An 18,027-nucleotide genomic window follows, 5' to 3' on the forward strand; every position below is an offset into this window, starting at 1 on the left:
ATGACTGATTTCACAATTTATCATTATCACAGTGGGGTGCCTGTCAGTTCAGAATTTGGTTGACAGCTCCAAGTGCTTATAAAGTCTTTGAAATGGGGCAATGAATACAATGCTTATTTTTATAAGGGATCAAGCACTTGAATGCAATGCTTATTTTTATAAGAGATTAAGTAGTTAAAGAAATTTAAATCTAGTGAATGGGTTTTTATTAATGAGAGTTTTTTTTTTAAATTGTGAAGCCATCAATCAGCACTTAGAGCTTTATTTTATTTAATCTCACCATTGGTCCTGAGGCCTGCCCATGATGGATACTGGGTGAGATGGCATGGAGGCTGTAAGGACAAAGAGTGGTAGGTGGGAGGCATTTGTTGGCCCCAAGTTGGCACAGGAGATATAAAAGGTCATGGAGATTGGGCAGAGGGGTATAGGTTGACATAGAAACATAGAAATTAGGAGCAGAAGTAGGTCATTCGGCCCTTCAATCCTGCTACACAATTCAATATGATCATGGATAATCTCCTATCTCAACGCCTTACTACTGCACCCTCTCCATACCCCTTGATGCCTTTAGAGTCCAGAAATCTATCTACTTCCTCCTTAAATATATTAATTGAGTTGGCCTCCACAGCCTCCGGTGGTAGAGAATTCCACAGGTTCACCACCCTTTGAGTGAAGAAGTTTCTCCTCGTCTCAGTCCTAAGTAGCCTACCTCATATCCTGAGACTGTGACCTGTTGTCTAGACCCCCCAGCCAGAGGAAACATCATTCCTGCATCCAGTCTGTCCATCCCTGTCAGAATTTTATATGTTTCAATGCGACCATTCTTCTAAACTCCTCCAGTGAATACAGGCCTAGTCGGCTCAACCTCTCCTCATACGACAACCCTGCCATCCCAGAAATCAGTCTGGTGAACCTTTGCTGCACTCCCTCTATGGCAAGTATATCCTTTCTTAGGTAAGGAGACTAAAACGCACACACTACTCCAGGTGTGGTCTCACCAAGGCCGTGTAAGCTGCAGTAAGACATCCTTGCTTGTGTACTCAAGTTCTCTTGCAATGAAGGCCAACATATCATTTGCCTTTTTAACCACTTGCTGCACCTGCATGCTTGCTTTCAGTGACTGGTGTACAAGGACACCCAGGTCCCTTTGTACATCAACATTTCCCAATCTATCACCATTTAAATAATACTCTGCCATTCTGTTTTTCCTACTGAAGTGGATAGCTTCATACTTATCCACCTTATACTGCATCTGCCATGTATTTGCCTAGTCATTCAACCTGTCTAAATTGCCTTGAAGCCTCTTAATCGCTCACACCCACCAAGTTTTGTGTCATCAGCAAACTTGGAAATATTACACTGGGTTCCCTCATCCAGATCATTGCTATATTTTGTTAATAGCTGGGGCCCAAGCACTGATCCCTGCGGTGCCCCACTAGTCACCACCTGCCACTCCGAAAGAGACCCGTTTATTCCTACTCTCTGTTTCCTATCTGCTAACCAATTCTCAATCCATGCCAATATATTATCCCCAATCCCATGTGCTTTAATTTTACATTAATCTCTCATCTGGGATTTTTTTCAAAAGCTTTCTGAAAATCTAGATCCACCACATCCACTGGTTCTCCCTTATCTATTCTGATAGTTATGTCCTCCAAAGACTCCAGCAGGTTTGTCAAACATGATTTCCCTTTCATAAATCCATGTTGACGTTGTCTAATCCCGTCGGTATTTCCCCTACTACTGATGTTAGGCTAACTGGTCTGTAATTTGCTGTTTTCTCCCTCCCTTTTTAAAGAATACAGTTACCCTCCAATCTGCTGGGACTGTTCCAGAATCTACAGAATTTTGGAAGGTGACGACCAACGCGTCCACTATTTCCATGGTTACCTCCTCTAGCACCCTGGGATGTAGATTATCGAGCCATGGAAATTTATCGGCTTTCAGTCGCATTAATTTCCCCAGCACTATTGTTTTAGTATTACTAATTTCCTTCAATTCCCCCTTCTCCCTAGACCCTTGGTCCCCTAGTATTTCTGGGAAGTTTGTGTCTTCCCCTGTGAAGACAGAACTAAAGTAGTTGTTTAATTGCTCTGCCATTTCCTTGCTCTCCATTATAAATTTTCCCGTTTCGGACTGTAAGGGACTTACATTTGTCTTCACTAATCTTTTTACATACTTATAAAAACTTTTACAGTCCACTTTTATGTTCATTGCAAGTTTACTCTCATACTCTATTTTTCTCCTCTTAATCAATCCCTTGGTCCTCCTTTGCTGAATTCTAAACTGCTCCCAATCCTCAGGCTTGCTACTTTTTCTAGCAACTTTATATGACTCCTCTTCGGATCTAATACTACCCTTAATTTCTTTTGTTAGCCATGGTTGGACCCCTTTTCCTGTTGTGTTTTTGTACCAGAAAGGGATGTATAACTGTTGCAACGCATACATTCGTTCCTGAAATATTAGTCATGGGTCTATCCAGCATCGTGCCTTTTAATGAAGTTCCCCAATCTATCTTAGCCAACTCACGCCTCATACCTTCGTCGTTTCCTTTAAGGTTTAGGACCCCAGTTTCAGATCAGACTACTTCACTTTCCATCCTAATGAGGAATTCTATCATGTTTCGGTCCCTGTTCCACACCAGACCCTGCACAACAAGATTACTAATTAACCCCTTCTCATTGCACAATGCCAATCTAGGGTAGCCTGTTCCCTAGTTGGTTCCTCAACATACTGGTCTAAAAAAACACCTCGAACACACTTCAGGAATTCATCCGCCACAGTATTATTGCTAATTTGGTTTGCCCAGTCCATATGTAGATTAAAGTCCACCTTGATTACTGTAGCGCCCTTGTTACATGCATCTCTAATTTCCTGTTTGATGCCACCCCCTACCTTATCACTACTGTTTGGAGGCCTAAAGACAACTCCCACTAATCTTTTCTACCCCTTGTAGCCTCTTAGTTCCACCCAGACTGATTCTACATCTAGATATTCTGAGCCAATATTCTCTCACGACCACACTGATTTCATCCTTGACTAACAATGCCATGCCACCTCCTTTTCTGTTTTGCCTGTTTGTCCTAAATATCGTGTTCCCTTGGATATTCAGTTCCCAGCCTTGGTCACCCTGCAGCCATGTCTCCGTAATGGCAATCATATCATACCCGTTTACATCTATTTGGAGGGTATGGGACTGTGAGAGTGGGTGGAGGGGCATGGGTTGGCATTGAGGGTATGAAGGGCCATGAGGGGGTTGAGTAGAGGGGCATAGGTTGGCATGGAACATATGAGGGGCTATTGGGGGTGGATGAATTTCATCCATCCCCATAGGCATAAGGAGGTGCATGGGCAGGGCATTGGAAGTGTGTTCTGTGGGCTCAAGGGCTGTTTTTCTATTTTTTCTTAAAAGTCCCAGGGCACCAATATGGGCATTTCACACCTGACAGCCCCTGTGACTGCCTCTGAACTCTCTTTTGGAGACAGTGGGCCCTACCCCTCTTAGACCCACACCGCCACCCACCCCTACCTCCCAAGAACAAAAATTAGAACGTCCAGGACACTTTTTCTCCCGGGTCAGGAATTTTCCTGACTGCTCGGAACCGAAAATTCTGCTACTAAGTGTTTCCCCTACACCTCTTTGTAGAAGTTGAACAGACAACCCCAATCACTGACTTGCTCTCAGTTGGGGGAATGACACATGCACAGATGGCCCAAGAATATTCATATCGTTGCATGTTGCATTTGAGTAGATGGAACTCGTTTTGTAGGATTCTTTCCCATTTTATTTTTTGTGGATAGTCCAGGGTCTCGGCTCTGACTGTGATATTTTAGCTGCTAATCCGACTAGTTTCAGGCCATCACTCAATCCCTGTCTGTGGGAAAACCAAGCAGCTGCTTTAAATTTCTCAGGTCCGTTAGACGTTTGCAAAGTGTCAGGGCTTCACAACAAAAATACCTGACCTTTATCTTGGCTTGTTTTCCTGCTGAACCTGTCACTCAAAAGTTGGTGATGTTGCTCAGGATGGGTTGGAAGTGGCATCGGTGCTACCTGTGAATGACCCGGTGTGAAAATGGGGAAGGACTGTACAGCCGCTGAGAGGATTTGGAAGTTTGTTCTTTAATTGGTTGTGTTGCTGACGGCCGATTTTTGATTTGTCCTTTTTTTTTATTATTTTGAACCCTATGGATGAAGCTTTAATTCCTGCTCGTGCTAGATTTCCTGATTGGTACATTCCTTTACCTGTTCATTAAAGTCTGCTACGAGATAACAGAGCTAAAGTGTGAATCATGGGTTAGCGTTGGACAATTTATTCACTTCCTTGGGGATTGTAGCTTTGTTACTGTTTTTTATCGAACTTGAGGCAGCTAAATGAGAGTGTGACAGGAGAAGGTTTACACCTGAGCCGTGATACAGATCTGTGCATGTTGAGCTGTATGGAGGTCGTAAATAGCATCTTCTGCCACCAAGTTGTGGAGTAGTTAATCTCCTAATTTAAATCACTGTTTAAGAGTAGATATTCTGGAAGGTCGTGAATTGTAGCATTCTCTAGCTATTGTAAATTCCAAAAAACTTGAGGCGATCGAAGTTTGGAGGTTGTATGAATGTTATGGAGTCATAGAGGTCTACAGCACAGAAAAAGGCCCTTTGGCCCATCGAGTCTGTGCCAGTCAAACAAGTACCTAACTATTCTAATTCCATTTTCCAGCACTAGGTCCATAGCCTTGTATGCCATGGCATCGCAAGTGCACATCCAAATGCTTCTTAAATGTTATGAGGGTTTCTGCCTCTACCACCCTTTCAGGCAGTGAGTTCCAGATTCCCACTACCCTCTGGATGAAAAAATTCCTTCTCACATCCCCTCTAAACCTCCTGCCTCTTACCTTAAATCTATGCCCCCTGGTTATTGATCCCTCCACCAAGGGGAAAAGTTCCTTCCTGTCTCCCCTATCTATGTCCCTCATAATTTTGTACACCTCAATCATGTTCCCCCTCAATCTCCTCTGTTGGGCTCTCCTCTTAGAGGCCTAGGAAGGCTCGCATCTTATCTCATTGCTGGATGTCACTAGAAATAGCTCCACTGGGAGCTTCATTGCGGGTTTATTATTGATTCTATGAGGTGCGCATGGAGGATACTTGTCTGCATTTGTCCCCTGACTGAGTAAACCCAATAACTCTTGAGTTTTGTTTGTGCTTGTGAGCCACTCTGCTTTGCTCACTCATGTGATAAGTGTCACATTGACCTGTCTACTATGAGGATTTTGTTGTGGTATGAAGCAATTTGAAAACAAAATGCAATTTTTAACAACAATCAATTTTATTTTGGTGTAAATTGCTTTAAGTACACTGTGCTGCTGTGTCATTATGTGAAGTGGCATTTACTTCTCTCCTGTTTTAAATCCCAGTTAGAGTTATAAGGTTGGAAATAATTTATTAATCTTTGAACTAATTTGAATTTATAGACCCCTGACTTAGCTGGCTTTAAAAATGAAGTGGCACGATGATATGGTTGGGGATGGGAGAGTTGCATTTATGTAGCATCCTACTCAGAACCAGGCAATGAATTGCATGTCTTTTTTTATTTGGGTAATACATTGCAGCCGTTTTGCACAAAGCAATGTCCTACAACCAGTGACGAGGTAAATGAACACTTACTAAGCTCTTCCGTGTTGCAGGTTAGTGGGAGCATTTTGCCTGGGGACAGAGGGAGAACTGCACGTTGTTCTTCAAAGAGCGCCTGGGCCCTTTGACATTCGTGACTATGAACAGGCATACATTTAGTGCTGGATTTAACAGCTCGTCAGATGAACAGCGCCTCCGACAATGCAGCACTCCCTAGTGTTGGCCTAGATTGTCTGGCAAACCCTTGTAAGTTGGGCTCGAAAATGTAACCTTCTGACTGAAGCAACAGGGCAGCCGCTGAGCTAAACTGCCATGAAGCCACATAAGGTTTCGTCACCATCTTCTCCTGCATGATTTGTTTTTGTTTTGTATAGGGCCACTTGATGGATTAGAATATGGAAATCTGATGACACGCAGTAGTTTTACTTTTCCCTTCTTTCCTTTTGGCACGTGAATTGAAGCTGTTTTGGAAACTTGCGTGGAATTAGATTCCAGCTCCTGGGTAAAGTTTGCAAGGCGAGATGCTTAACTAACGAAATCTCAAAGTCCGTTCCCTCGGTAAAGATCAAATGGGTGCAAACGTTATTGGGCTATGGACTGTCCAGTAATCATAGCACGATGCTGCGTTTCTAGTAATGAAGGCACATCTTAATTTTTGTGCCATTGTCCTTGTTTGTCAAGGGCATGAAACTTGCTGAGATTTCATTTCGGCATTGATGCCCATGGCTAGCACAGAAGTGACCTATTTTCAATAAAAATGCAGTGCTCCTGTCGCTGCCGAGAGTTAAGTTAAAATTATTCAAGACGAACGAGGGTTTTGTATGTTTGAAGTGGGCTGAACGCACTAGAGGTGCTATCGTAGGCTTCAGCACCTCTGGGATAAAGAGGATGGGGGGGCCTGGGCGTTGCTGTGATGCCCCCCATGGTTAAGAAGCCTGTCGGCACTTGCTTCCTAAGCTTGCGGAAGAAGAATGGGCCACTTGGCTGAGGCAGTCTAAGCCAACTGGAACCGTAACCTAGAATGGCGCTGAGGGTAGCAGTTTTGATGTTTTTTGCTGGGGCTCAGACATTGCTTTGGATTACTACATCTCTATTTGTTCGGTTGCAGTTTTCAGCTCACTCATTCAGCACTTTCTTTTAAAAAAAGTCTCACATAAGAGGTTGTCACGAACTATTAAGAGTTAATCTATATTCTGCCAGCTCTTGAAATTCAGTAGGCAGCAAGAATTTAATGGGGGGTATCCATACCTCAAGAAGTGCTCTGGGACCGCTTGATTTGCCCCTCTGTAGTGTGTAGTATGTTAGCACTGGGCTTGAGCCTGCTGTTTAATTACCACTCGCCTCCCTGTAGACTGCACAGTGTGAGATTGCCTACTGCCATTGGAGTCTGTTAGGTACTGGCACAGGGGAGGGCCATCTTTGTATAGACCTGCTGACAGCCTGTTTACAATGGAGAATACAGCACGTTCAAAGTGTGTTTACTGTGTATGCGTGAGAGATTCTTTCTCAGCTATTGCTTTCTGCGGGTACCCAACCATTTATTTTTGTGATTTATTAAATCTTATTTGATTTCTTCTGTTTTATTTTTTCTTTTTGTGTGTGCGTGTGTGTGTGTGTGTGTGTGTGTGTGTGATGGAAGCAGACTGGGTGGGAAAATCTTTTTTTTATTTTAAGAGCTTATTTTGGCTACACATGCTCTGTAAGACTTTTTATTTCCCACCCCCCCCACCCCTCCCCGTTTCTCTTCCAGTGCAAGTCACATTAAGTTGCATCACTTTTATCTTCCCTGCTTTGTGCGTGCTTGATGAGTTTGTCAGCCTGACTGGTTTTGCGGCTGAAATATTCTGGAGTATGTACAACTGTCTCCTAGGCCTGTCTCGGTCTCCTGTACCTTGCGTTCACCCTTCAGCGCTGAATCCTAATTAAAAGCTGGAGCCTCCAATGTTGTCAGGGTTTGAATCCCCTTTTGTCTGTGTCTTATTTTAAAAGAATGGTTCATCCTAAATACAGATCTACCTTTTTAAACTGGAAGGAATTGGAACATTTGCTGGTAGTAGCTCCTCTGGTTTGGTCACAATACATATGGGTTTAAAACCACCTACGTTTACAGTCATGCCCTCTATACAATGTTTCAAGGGCTGCTGGCCAATTTTGGTCTCCTAAGAGGTGTGCTTGAGGGAGGAACGTGGGCCCACAATTTGATTTATACGGCAACTCGTTTAGTTAAATAAAGGGCTGAATATTATGGGGGTGCACGGACAGCTGCCCCCACACATCCCCTCCGCACCCCCCCCCCCCAACCCCCCCCCACCACCACCACCCCAACCACCCAGAAGCAAAGCCGGCATGGAGCCGGCTCACTCCATGCCAACCCGCCCCCGCAGGTCGGCGAAACGAGGGCCAAGCGGACTTCCGCCCTGCGCTTGGGAGGAAATCCCACCCTCAGGAGCTGGCCAGTCAATTGGATTGGCTGGCCAGCTCCATCAGCCCCGGCAGCGCCAAAAGCGAATAGTGGGCCCAGCCGGGACTGCAAGACTGGAGGGGGGGAAGGAGGAGGAGGAGGAGGAGGAGGAAGGCCCATGGATCCCCGGAAACGGGTAAGTCCGGGGCCTTGGGCATGAAGGGTTTGGCAGGTCGAGGGGGAGTGGAGTTTGATTTAAGGCTGCCGGCAGAGAGGAAGAAAGGGCATGTTCAATCTTGCGGGGGATGGGAGCACTCCCGATTGGTAAAGGGCAGCCCCAAAGATGGAATGCCCCTTCCAAAAGATCAGGCTGCTCACATCAAACGTTTTATAGCTTGGGCAGTGTATTATCAGGGCCAATTGGCTTGATAACGAGCTCAATTGACTCTTGATTGTCTATTTAAGTATGGCGGAGTGGGCTGCCGAGTTTGGCGCCCACCCTCCCCCCCCCTCCCCCCAATTTTCCTGGTATTGTGGGGGTGAGCTTGGGGGTGGGTGGAAAGGTGGTGGGATAGACACCTGCCCTATTTTACCCCTTCCCTTGCCGGAAACACACCTGGCGGGGGGCAAGTAAAATGCAGGCCCAAGGTGCTAAAGTGCATTTACTCTCAAAAGCGCCTAAGGGAGCTACCAAGTATGTTAATTAGCAGTGAGTTCCCAATTCCAGCACAGTGTAAGCTGTTGGATCACACACTAAACTGGCTAATAGACAGCCTTCAAGGTATCTCTTTTATGCAAGTTGTGTCATAAGATGCAAATCATGAATATAAAGTATGTTTGCTGGCTCTTTGGAACAAAACCAAATCCTGGACACCCATTCACTGCGTTAACTACATGAATTCACATTTGCAGCTCCGTTTTTAGAATATCTTTGTTTAAAACCCAATCCTTTTCTTCCTAGACGGAAATTGCGAAGAGACTGAATGTGATCTGTGCCCAGCTCCTCCCTTACTTATCACAGGAAGTAAGTGTGACTTTTAACAGATGTGAAATGTATTAATTCTTTTCGAAGTAAATCTTTTAAATGCATCACTTTTTTTTTTTAAATGGCTGGTTAAGTTCAAGCTTGTTCTCACTTTCCCTTGTTTTGTGTTTATTATAGTTTATAGAATAGATAAATTCTGTTCACCCCCCAAAAGCCATAGACATATGAAAGAAAGATAGATTTGCTTTTACATAATGCCTTTCATGAACAGACAATGTCCCAAAGCCACCAGAGTATTTTTGAGGCATAGTCACTGTTCCAGTGTAAGAAACACAGTGGTTAATCTACTCTCAGCAATTTCCCGCAAGCAGTGATAATGATCAGATAAATAACTGTTTTTGTATGTTGATTGACGGATAAATATTGGCCAGGACACCGGGGATAATTCCGCTGCCCTTCGAGAGAGAGAATGCCAGAGGAGGTTCTGAAGGGGCTTGGATAGGATGGATGCTGAATGATTGATTCTGCTGGATGGGGCATCGTAAAACACAAGGGCACAGGGTCTCAGGATAAGTGGTCGATCATTCACACTGAGGTTAAGAGAAATTACTTCACTCAAAGGGCTGTGAATCTTTGGAATTCTCCACCCCAGAGGGTTGCAGATGCTCCATCGTTGAATACATTTAAGGCTGGGATAGACAGATCTTTGGTCCTCCTGGGGAATTAAGGGGCATGGGGAGCGGGTGGGAAAATGGAGTTGAAGCACAAGATCAACAATGATCGAACTGAATGGCAGAACAGGCTCAACAGGCCATATGGTCTACTCCTGTTCCCATTCCTTGTGTCTTGTGTTTCTACACCTACCTGAGAGAGCAAACAGGACACTGGTTTAACATCTTGTCTGAAAAAACAGCAATTCCGACAAGGCAGCACTCCCTCAGTACTGCACTGGAGCGTCAGCCTAGATTTTTGTGCTCAAGTCCTGGTGTGGGTCTTGAACCCAGAATCCTGTGACTCAAAAAGTCATATGTTCTGACAATATGTTATGGGTTAGTAAAAAGTGTAAAGTTTCAACTAGGGTTCCTGGGCCAAATTGTCAACGGTTAAAAGCGGGTGCCTGAGGTTATAACTCTCATCTCTATATATTTGTGACCAAAAGTTTTGGACCCTCCTGTATGTTTTGACAGCTCTGCATTAGTAGAATACAACAGAAATAAAGAAAAGAGCCTTGATCACGCTCTTGGGTAAAAAAAAAAGCAGCTTACATTTATATGGTGTTGTTCACAACCTTGAGACATCTCAAAGTACTTCTCAGCCAATCAGGTGTTTCTGTAGTTGTCATGTAGCGTAATTGGCATTATGTTTGAAATAATAGGATATGGAGTCCCCAAGAGGATGTTGATTTTTTTTCCAAAAGTTTTTTTGATAAGCTATGTTGTGGTAATGTCCACTCTCTATGTTATTGGTCGTTTGAAGGTGATTTAATCCTGTTACTAGACTTTGAATGCAGGTATTGAATTGGTTTATTCCATCCAACTTTACCAGACTTCCTTTTTTTTTTGGTATTTTTCCAGCATCAACAACAGGTAATCCAGACCATAGAACGTGCAAAGCAAGTGACCATGGGCGAGTTAAATGCTGCCATTGGTGTCCGAGGACTTCCCATTCTACCACCCCCAGTATGTATATCTATTAACAAGATTTATTCCAATGGACTTACTTAACTTGGGCATTATAGACTTTGCGTAACTGGCATCTCTTACATGACACCCTGTCCCCCTCTGACTCCCACACAAGAAAGGAAATGATGGTAAACCCTCCCCTGCCCTCCTGCTCGGAAGGAGGTGATGATGTGAACACAGGAGGTGATGGTATGAACACACCACCACCACCGCCCTCAGCGCCCCCTAGAAAGGAGTTTATGATGAGACTCTCCAGAGATAATGGTGAGACAGAATAATCTCATATAGTTGGACCATGATGAAAGATCTGCTTTTAAAAAAGAATCTTCATGCAGTCAGAGACTATTGTATCTGAGCATTTTAGGAACATCTCTATCCAAACAAATGAAAAGCTGAGAACACTGCTTGGGTATTACTTACAAATGCTTTGCTGCATTTAGTATTGTTCGGTACAGAGCCAACGTAGAATGATGAAAGAGTGCCCGGGCTATACAGGGAGATCCAGCGGTTTTGGGTAGCTAGATTATTGTGGTTTATGTGCAACAGAACGTGCTTTGCAAAGGGTTAATTTATTGCTCTCTAGTAAAAGTTAAAGTTGCTTCCCCACTTGGTTTGGTGGGAATCTTGATGTTTCATGACTCCTATTAATGCAATTTTAACAAGAAAATCTCCATGTAAATGATGAGACTATAGATTTTTTATGTTAAGTTTAATGACCATGCAGTACTACTAGCTCCTGATGTGTTTTCCACATGCAGCTGGCATCAATGTCAAAGTAAGCTGGATTTTCTAAGCCAAGCAGCTGAGAAGACCGGTTTCTTTGTTTTTTTACTTTACTAAATCTCCCCAGCATCTGGTCTCAACGAGTCTGGTCAGTAGCACACTCGATCGTTGTAGGCTGCAGGGACTTGCTTATCTGGAGCAGATGGCAACAGCAAACTTCTAAATATATAAAGCAGCCCCGATTCCTCTATACTCTGGGGGGCTGGAGGTAGGGATTAGGGTTGGGGGGGCTGACAACTGAATTGAAGAGTTATCCATCCTCATTACTGATGTACTCAAAGTTCATAATTTTAAAAAACCTTACAAGGTAAGAGTGAGAATTTTTGAAAAGAGGTACTGAGGTCTAACAAGCTTGCTCTTTCATTGATTAGCTCCACAACCCCTTAAAATTGACCTATTTGACAAAGCTTTTGATTACCTCCATCTAATATCATCATCTTTGGCTTGGTGTCACTTTTACCTATAAAGTGCCTTGGGGCACTTTTCTATGTTAATATCGCAATGAGTGTAAGTTGCTGTTGGCCCCGAATGTTTTCGCTGCCCAGAAACACACGTGCTTGTCTTTTTGAACACATTCACACTCTGCTTCTGTGACCACACTTGCTGTTCAATCTTTCGGTGAAGCGTCCAGCGAAATGTCTGGAATCTCCACTTTGTGAAGTGATCCTGTATTGCCTGTTTGTGTTTGTGGGTTGTTCCTTGAGGCAAGCCTTGCACTGTGTCCATGTGCTGCTTCCTAAGATGGTTCATGGGCTTGGTGAGGCAAATGGAAGTGAAGTTCTGAAATGGCCTTTCTCTATGATTTGTTTGTAAGTAAGGTTTGGGGTACAGCTTAGAAGTTACATTGACAAATGGTTATGCTTTGGTTGCCAAGGAATAGTGGTAAATCATATATAACAGTTAATATAGTATAATGCACATAATGTATGGAATTTGTAACACTGTGCCAGCAGAGAGAGAGAGAGAGGGGGAAGCATTGCCAGTGCCTTATGGTCAGTAAGATTCTCTTCAAACACTGGCTGGGACTTGACTGAGGGACAGCAAAAGCACATGAATAGTTCCTAGCCGGACAACATGTCTGGTGCAGTCCCTCTCTGAATAGTGATGATGCATGGAGAACTGGGAACAAGGAGGCAAATCCCAGTCTCTTCCTCCCTCCACCTCCAGTGATACAAATCATGTCCATTCCTATTTGTCAGAAACACTTTAGCAAATAACTGTTGAAACAGTTTAATAAATTATTGGAAAGAAAATACTTTTTTTTAAAAAAAAGCTTCTGCTTAACTATCTACTTTTAATCCTTTTTAAGTTGATGCATTTGAATATATCAACATTAAATTAAAAATTATAATAGAAATATTTGAAAAAGAACAATGGCTCTCACATTTTAAATTGATCCTAATTTTTTTTTAAGTCGCACTTTAGTTTCAGAAAACATAAATTAATTGAGCAATGAAATATTAATCACTGCTTTTAATATTTTAACTGTCTATTTTTGTTAATGTTCTATTATTCATGATAGTGCTACCTAGGAGGATTCTGGTGTGGAGGTGGGGCAATGGATTGATTGGCTGGCTTATTGTTGGTTCAAATGCTAGAAAACTGCTCGAAAATGTCCAAAATTTACATTTTAGGAGGAGTGTACTCTCAAACCATCTCCCCTCAAGAAAATAAATATTGTGCCTTATGCACTTGAATCCCTCTTCAGCTGTTCAACATACTAATGCTTTTTTTGCCTCTTCCAACACGCAACTAGGAATGTTTTATTAGAAGCTGTAGAGTGGATCAACGAGTGTTGATAGAGTTTAGGACTCGCAAGCTTGGATTTCTGCTTGTTTTTATTTACTTCCAAAAAATCTAAGGGGAGGGGCTGGGGTGGAAATCAGTTATCATGGAGCTATCCAATTAAACTGGGCTGAATTTGTATCCTGGGTCTTTTTCACCCTTTAAGCTTTTGGTATTTGGAATTCACTCTGTGTTGCTTCTGTTTTCATGTCTCTGCATTTCTTCCTCCCAGGAAGAAGGAAGTAGAACATATGAAAGGAATGCTTACTCTTCTTTTAAACTTCTAAATGCTGCACAGCATGAAATGGCTTCTAATAGACCAATTGGTGGGATATATAATTCTGTTTTCCCATCCTCCTGGTTGTCTGTCACTTTCAAATTCATGATCTCAGCTAGATTGTTGCTGGGAGGTAGTGAGAGATGCCTCTGCTGTTGACTAGCAGACAAAAACTTTTGATGGTCCCTTGTCCTGCAAGAAGTCCTAGGAGCAAGTAGGTCATCTTCAACCCATAGTTGACGTATGGCCCAGTAAGTAATGTGGGGAGGGGGAGGGAAGAAACAGTTTTGGACCCTTCCCAAAAATAAACCGCACTTTGTACTCTGGGGTGCTTTTAAATTACAAAATATGCAAAACCTTCCTGTGTGCAACAGCCGAAGCAAAGTCTGCTAACGTCTGGCAAGCGGTGTGGGAGTTTACCATGTGCATGCAGCTTATTATGGCTACATGAATGTGGTCATTTTAAATTGTTCTGGAGGAGTGAAATAGTCAGGACTATGGTCACCATTGGGATTGCGATAACATTCATGATTGTGAGCTGAGTGGTGATTTGTTGAGATGGGCAGTGAGGCTGATGGTGGTGGTAACTTGCAGCCCCATTTTCAAGGATTCTTCTCTAACCATTTTGTTTTGCCTTTAATTTGCATGGCAGTTGCCACTTGTGGTTATATTGTATCTACTAAAAGCATTGTATATCTCCGTAACTCGCTGTTTTTGGGTTTTGGTCTCCAACGTGCCTGAAGAGCAGATGTTTGGTGGGTGAGGCCTGTTTCTGATGGTTCAAGCCGTTTCATTTTGCATACTTCCTTTTCATTCTACATTAAAATGTGTCACTCCCCTATTTCACAAATGGAAACTTCTTTAGAGAGGTTCCTGGGGGTCCCGCTGCTCAACTCCTCAGCTAGTAGGAAGCGCACCAAAGACTTGACAATCAGATGAATTCCTTCCAAGTTGCTGATGTGCTGCTCTTGAGTCTGTCAGAGATATGCCCACTAAAGACATATGCACATTTTCGAGTTGTGGTGGGAAATAAATTTGCTTTAAAATAGTGCCTCAGAGATTGGTGAGGGAGAGAGGTGCGTGATTGAATAATTGTGGCACAGAGGGTTTGATGGGGTTGTCATGTTCTGATAGTCCCAGTAGCATTAAGACAAGAGTGAGTTTTGACTTGATAATATAATCTTGAGGGCAATTTACTGCTTTCTGCTTCCTATTAATCTCCCTCTTGGTCTCATTACAGTAATACTGCATTTTTACTTGTATTGTCTTTCCATGACTATACTTTCATCAATAAAAATATGAAAAATAAGCAGGGACTTCCTTCGATCCATTCTTTTATTTGATGCAATGTAATCATATATGAGATTGCTCTTTCCTAATACATCCTCTGGTGTTTCCTGTAATACTATGACCTCCTGTATAATACTTGGTCTTTTAATTACCTCAGTAATCTGAAACCACAGTAGTCTAACTGACTAATTTTCTTCATTAATCTCTGCTAAACAGCGATGATTTTTAGCCATCATTTTCTCTCTGCTAAGGCACTGCAGTGATATCCGTTGGAGAGAATGACGGTGATTTGCTTAAGATGGTGGAGGAGGGAGGTAGTGGGAACTGGACCCTCTTTTTCTCTCCCGCGCTCTCTCTCTCTTTTGGAAGATGCACTTGCATGGCATTTCTTGACTCATTTCGTTTTGTTCCCAGTAAGCTTGCTTCCCTGCTCAGGCATTCTGGGTGATACTTATTAAAGGAAATGGATTGATTGCAAAGAGTGGGAGGTTTGTGATTCTGACCCCAGCACTGCTTAGCAAACAGACAACCCTGGGAATCCATGATGCCGATTTCTCCCAGATGGCTACACAGAGTGTCGCTTTAAATGGCCTTTAAAATACTCAGCCCTGTGAATTTTGTGTCATGTTATTCTATCAGGGGTGGGGGGCGGGAAAACAGGGAAGTGGGAGTTGGATAGTTCTTTCAAAGAGTTGGCACAGGCACAATAGACTGAATGATGTCCTTGGGTGGAATTTTGGCGGGAGGCCGGTGGGATTTTCTAGTCCCGCTGAAGTTAACAGACTTTTGAACAGCTTTCCACATTTTGTGTCCCCATCCCCGCCCCAGCATAGAAACATAGGAACAGGAGTAGGTCACTCAGCCCTTTTGAGCCTTCTCTGCCATTCAGTATGATCATGGCTGATCCTCTATCTCAACGCCATATTCCTGCTCTCTCCCCATACCTCTTGACACCTTTAGAGTCCAGAAATCTATCCATTCCCTTCTTAAATATATTCAGTGACTTGGCCGCCACACCTCCTGTGATACAGGTTCACCACCCTCTGAGTGAAGAGGTTTCTCCTCATCTCAGTCCTAAATGGCCTACCCCATTTCCTGAGACTGTGACCCCTTGCTCAGGGCTGTAAAATTCCACCCCTTCTTTGCTGCGTGGTTTCATCGATGGTTTGAAGAGGCAAATGAACTTCACGGAAAGTGTTTTTTTAAAGCTAAAGGGGAGGCGGTGGTGTCATGGACTGGTAATCCAGAGACCCCGGTTCGAATCCCATCACAGCCAATGGTGGAATTTGAATTCAATAAATATCTGGAATTAAAAGTCGAATGATGACCATGAAATCATTGTTGATTGTCATAAAAACTCATCTGGTTCATTAATGTCCTTTAGGGAAGGAAATCTGGCCTACATGTGACTCCAGACCCACAGAAATATCATTGCCTCTTAAAAATGCCCTCTGAACCAGGGCAATTAGGGATGGGCAATAAATCATGGCCTTGCCAGCAACGCCCACACCCCACGAATGAATATATTAAAAAAACTCTGTAAAAGTTGAAGTTCCTGCACCATTGGTTAAGATCCTTTTGTATTGCTTTGGTTTTTCAGTCCCTAGCCCCACCTTTCATTCTGAATTAACATCACAGATGGCAGAAAAATCATTTTGTGACCTAGATGCAATCGAACAGTTTGCGTACTTGTTTTTGGACAGGAATCTATCTGTGATATTGTTGTGCCAACTTTTCCTTTTTGGTGGTCTCATTTTGGTTGTCAGTGAGCCTGCTCCTGCACTTGGAAGAAGAGGACCAAAAAAAATCCAATGGCGATACTGGAGGCTGGGGGGAAGGGTAATCTCGAGGGAGGAACGTGGAAGGTCATGTGTCAGGAGGGGGATGGGTTTTCATGGTCGCATAAAATTCATTTCCATGGTTGGAGTGTGTACAATGCACGTTCTATCCATTGATACTCCAAAGTTGCTACTGATGTCATAAGATCCTAATTTGCATTGGCTAATGAGGGTCCCAACTGTTCATGCCCTGGGTCACCTCTCTAGGACCCTGGGAACTGAGGTAGGTCATTTAGCCCAACAAGCCTGTCCTGCCATTCAATTTGATCATGGCTGATCTATATTTTCATACCCATTTCCTAACAAAAACTATCAAACTCACTGTTGAAATTTTCCATTGACCGCACCCCCTCCCCCAACTTCAGCAATGCTTTGTGGGAGGTAGTTCCAGGCTTTCTCTACCCCTTGTGTGAGGATGCATTTCCTCATCATTCCAGGCTGACGTAACTCTAATTTTAAGGTAATTATCTTGACTGGAATCCCTCACCAGCGGAAAATGGTTCCCCTCTCTCTACCCTAAGAACTTCAATTAGATCATCCCTTAATCTTCTGTACTCCAGGGAATACAATTGTAAAAGCCTGGAGACCTGTCTTCCATTTACCATGCTTGCACACCATCTTTTGAGTCCCTGCAAATTCTGCTTCTTAACCTACTTGGGACATTTTACTATGTTAAAATTGCTAGAGGATTTTAAGCTGTTATGCTACTTTTGACAACTGTGAATGTTACATTAATGGTCTTTCAAAATACAGCCTTTTTAACTTGTTGATGCATACTTTGTAAACACTTAGACTAAACATTGTTTGTGTGAATCCCTTCCTCGTGAGGCTCTTAATGCAATATTCAAAATTTCATATCATAGGTTTTAAAAATTGATTCTCACTTTGTTTAAAAAGAAATCTGTTCATCTTGCCATGTGAGGATGCATCTTCGGATTTCCATCTTAGCATTCGCAGTGGTAAATGCTTGAATTAAGGACCAAGTTTCTACTACTCACGTTTGTGAGGCTTTCCCAAACTTGCTCTATTCCAGGAAAGTCACCTGAAGCAGAGAAGCCGTTTTCAAATCCATCCTCTTAATATTATTAATGTTTTCTTTTTCCAGCCTCGATCAAAGCTCGCTAAAAATGTAGCAGATATATTGGTGGTCTGTTTTTTCTGACTGATCTTTGACCCATTATTCAATTCAATCCCATTGATGCCAATGTCAAGAGTTCCGTTTCAGCCTCCTTCCTGTGTTTACTGCTAGTTTGGCCTTTGCTGTTGAATAACCAGGACTTAAATCAAAATCATTTGCTAAACCTGTGTGCAGAGACTGTGATGGGTTTCGCTTTGTGATATGAAGTCATTTGATCTGTGCTAG

General features: G+C 43.0%; 1 protein-coding gene across 7 annotated transcripts in view; it reads left to right on the plus strand.

The window, feature by feature from the left end:
• The window catches only part of LOC144688932 (transducin-like enhancer protein 1), a 173,447-nt gene that overhangs the window by 75,855 nt on the left and 79,565 nt on the right, over positions 1 to 18,027 (plus strand). For 5 of the 7 annotated variants that reach the window (XM_078555970.1, XM_078555972.1, XM_078555973.1 and 2 more), the window contains 2 exons: positions 8,986 to 9,048; positions 10,584 to 10,688. The exons of 1 other annotated variant lie outside the window; for it this stretch is intronic. In XM_078555970.1, coding sequence (XP_078412096.1) covers positions 8,986 to 9,048; positions 10,584 to 10,688 — 168 coding nt within the window. Of the gene's footprint in view, positions 1 to 8,985; positions 9,059 to 10,583; positions 10,689 to 18,027 lie in introns of all 7 variants that reach the window. One more of the 7 variants, XM_078555971.1, reaches the window with a different exon arrangement.

This window comes from Cetorhinus maximus, chromosome 13, assembly GCF_964194155.1.
Source record: "Cetorhinus maximus chromosome 13, sCetMax3.hap1.1, whole genome shotgun sequence".
In the NCBI taxonomy this organism is placed as follows: Eukaryota; Metazoa; Chordata; class Chondrichthyes; order Lamniformes; family Cetorhinidae; genus Cetorhinus; species Cetorhinus maximus.